Genomic DNA, 3,173 nt, shown 5'->3' with positions numbered 1-3,173 from the left:
CGTTCACTGCCCGCCGGTCACCACGGCCATCATCCGCCGGCTGCACTCGAGGGAGCAGCTGGGATTTTGCGTGGAAGATGGCATCGTGAGGGGCGGGGCCGGGGGGGAAGTGGGTGTGGCCTAGCGGGCGGGGCCGAGAGCTGGGCCGGACGGGGAGGGCAGTGGGCGGGGCTGTCCACCTGGGCTCCTGAGAATCCATCCCGCTGTGCCCCCAGATCTGCAATCTCCTCCGGGGCGGCATTGCCGAGCGCGGGGGCGTCCGAGTGGGTCACCGCATCATCGAGATCAACGGGCAGAGCGTGGTGGCCACGCCGCACGCCCGCATCATCGAGCTGCTCACCGAGGCCCAGGACGAGGTACACATCAAGACCATGCCGTAGCGCGGGGGCGTCCGAGTGGGTCACCGCATCATCGAGATCAACGGGCAGAGCGTGGTGGCCACGCCGCACGCCCGCATCATCGAGCTGCTCACCGAGGCCCAGGACGAGGTACACATCAAGACCATGCCGGCCGCCACCTACCGCCTGCTCACTGGCCAGGAGCAGCCCGTGTACCTGTGATCCCTTGGCGCCCCGCCGCTGTGCCTTAGCCCTGCGCCGCGCCCGGCGGCCGGGCCGGGATTCTGCCCCACTGCTCTCCCGTGTAAAATATTAAAAGCTTATTTGGTGACCACGGTCTCAGATCCAGTCCCACGGCCCTTCCTCCACGGAAGCCAGTGCTGTGAAAACACGGTTTATTAAAGGCCGTGGGCGTGGCGGAGGGATCCGGGTTCTATATGGGAAACCGAGTCTCGGGTCCAGGGAGGCAAAGGGAGGCCGTGCAGGCCGGAAACCCGGTGGGGTCACAGGTCAGTGGCTGGGCCCCAGTCGTAGCCTTCTTCGTCTGAGGACTCCACCTCTCGGGCTCGGGTAAACTTCCTCCGGAGCGCTTCCCGTTCATAGGTCCTGGGGGTCAGGAAGTCAGAGTAGAGGTGTCGGGGGGAAGACGTGGGCTCTCACCTGCCATTAACTGGGGCTGACTCTGCTGGAGGAGATGAGTGACACTGGGTCGTTCAGGCAGGGCCTGTCGTGGCCACTGGGCCACAAGCATCAAGAAGCCCCAGGTTGGTGCCACCCACGCCGCTTCCTCAGCCCGTGTTGGAGCCACAGGAATGGCGGAGGCCCCACCCCTGAGCACAGAGGCCCTTACCGCATGCTGTCTTGGCGCCACGGCCCCTGCAAGTGCTGCCTGTGCACCTGGAGGGACAGGGAGAGAGAAGGTTTGTGCCCCCCCCCCAGGCACAGTAAGTGTAAACCCGTAAGCCTTCCCCACCTTTTTTTTTTTGTACCACGGATCAAACTTGGACCTTGCGCTTGTGAGGCAGGTGGCAGAACCACTGAGCTAACTCCCGGCCCTAGCCTTCCCCTCCTTTGCAGATCGTTCACAATTTTAAGTGAGAAAATTGCGGCTAGGAGAGGCTTAGATGAACTCTCCCAGCCTGTCAGCAGACACTTGGGTTACACAGAGTTGTTGGCTCGAGTTCTTAAATGAATTCCCATAGGCGATGGTGAGACAGTGACTTCTCTTCTCACCAAGCTGCTGTGCACAGTTGAGCAGGTTGGGCATTGAAAAATCCTAGGCTCATTCCAATCGATGACGTTATAGTATTTTGTTTGTTTGTTTTTTGGGTTTTTTCTTTTCTTTCAGTACTGGTGAGTGAACCCAAGTCCCTCACCCTGAACTACAACCCCAGCCCTTTTGTATTTTTTAATCTTGTAATAGAGTCTTGCTAATTTACACAGGTTTAGTTTGAATTTGTGATCCTTCTGCCTCAGTCTCCCAGAGTGCCAGAATATTTACCAAGAGAAGGTCTGGGGAACGGAAACTTTGAATATCCAGTGGCAGCCCCACTTAGAAAAATAAACATTTGAATAAGCATTTGAGCATCAACTGTAGAAAACCAAGACTTGGGCTAAGGACATTGAATTTTCACAACCCTGTGATATCAAGATCATTATCATTTGTCCCAACTGTGGAAAACAATATGGAGGTTAGAGCACTCTGCCCTCATCCTCAGCATGCATGGATTCAACTAACCATGGATCCAAAACATTCAGAAAGAAAATCTGTACTAAATAGGTGCAGAGTTTTTTTCTTACCATTATTCCTAAATAATTTAGTATAACAGCTGTCTGGACTGCATTTACATTGTATCAGGTGTAACATGCTTTACAGATGATTTTTACTTTAGGTGTTTTTTTCTTTTTTTTCTTTGAGACAGCGTTTTGCTTTTGAGACAAGGTTAAGCTGGCCTTGAACTCACTATGTAGCCCATGATGGCCTTGAACCCGTGGTGATACTCCTGCCTCAGCCTCCAGAGTGCAGGCATTACAGGTGTGCGCCACCAACGCCTGGCTACTGAGGGAAGCTCTTTCAGCTTTAAGATCACTGGCTCACACATTCAGACCGTGGTCTCCCAGCGAGTGTCCCTGTCCCATGCGCTGTCCCATCTGGGACCCTTGCCGGGACCACGGCCAAGCCCTGCTCACCGGGGCACCCTGGGGAGCCGGGATTCCCCCATGATCCCTCGGGCTTGGGGGCTCCTCCTCCATCTGCACGGGCTCCGAGGACCGGGCCAGGGCCCGCGCTGGGGGCTCCTCGTCCACATCCGTGTGGAGCCCGCCCTCGCCGTCTGTGTAAACGCCGCCCTCGCCGTCCGTCTCCTCGTAGTCGCTGTTGGCCCGGCTGTCACAGCTGAGGTCTGCGGAGCTGTCGGCCAGGCCGTGGCCAGGAAGGTCCAGGCTGTCCTCGGAGGGGCCGTCCAGCTGCGGGCAGCAGGGACCCTGACTGAGCTGAGACCACCACCCCGTTCCCAGCCTGAGCCCCCAGCTGCGCAGCAAAAGTCCCGCGTCTCAGGTCCGGCCCCGAACCTGGCTGTGCCCCAAGGCTCAGGGAGACCCAGACACCTACCAAGCCCAGCCCGGTAGCCCGGTACCTGGTCCTCGGAGGTCCAGATGGGCCGCGTCTGCTGCTCCTGGATCACGGCCTTGAGCTCCTGGTACCAGGATTCACTGGTCCCGTGCAGGGGGATGGTGGCTGCAGGAAGGGGCGCGTCAGCCTGGCTGGGGACCTGGCCAGGCCCCCCCCGGGCACCCGGCATCCCCACCTGTGAAGAGGTGGCTGCTGTGTTTGCG

General features: G+C 58.3%; 2 protein-coding genes across 2 annotated transcripts in view; one reads left to right on the top strand and one right to left on the bottom strand.

The window, feature by feature from the left end:
• Positions 1–676, top strand: part of Apba3 (amyloid beta precursor protein binding family A member 3) — a 6,983-nt gene extending 6,307 nt beyond the window's left edge. Inside the window, exons 8-10 of the mRNA XM_010635111.3 lie at positions 2–85; positions 216–362; positions 495–676. Of these exons, the coding sequence (XP_010633413.1) occupies positions 2–85; positions 216–362; positions 495–560 (297 nt within the window). The 3' untranslated portion in view covers positions 561–676. The remainder of the gene's footprint in view (position 1; positions 86–215; positions 363–494) is intronic.
• Positions 677–746: 70 nt separating this feature from the next.
• Tjp3 (tight junction protein 3) overlaps positions 747–3,173 on the bottom strand; it is a 24,816-nt gene continuing 22,389 nt past the window's right edge. The window contains exons 17-21 of the mRNA XM_019209082.2: positions 3,146–3,173; positions 2,975–3,075; positions 2,529–2,804; positions 1,189–1,235; positions 747–944 (exon numbers count right to left, since the gene is read on the bottom strand). The exon at positions 3,146–3,173 is cut by the window's right edge and continues 180 nt beyond it. Coding sequence (XP_019064627.1) covers positions 842–944; positions 1,189–1,235; positions 2,529–2,804; positions 2,975–3,075; positions 3,146–3,173 — 555 coding nt within the window. The 3' untranslated portion in view covers positions 747–841. The remainder of the gene's footprint in view (positions 945–1,188; positions 1,236–2,528; positions 2,805–2,974; positions 3,076–3,145) is intronic.

Source organism: Fukomys damarensis, unplaced genomic scaffold (assembly GCF_012274545.1).
Source record: "Fukomys damarensis isolate Sample0158 unplaced genomic scaffold, DMR_v1.0_HiC HiC_scaffold_37, whole genome shotgun sequence".
NCBI classification, from domain to species: Eukaryota; Metazoa; Chordata; class Mammalia; order Rodentia; family Bathyergidae; genus Fukomys; species Fukomys damarensis.
Note: the sequence above shows the minus strand (reverse complement) of the source record. Positions and strands in the feature narration are given on the sequence as shown.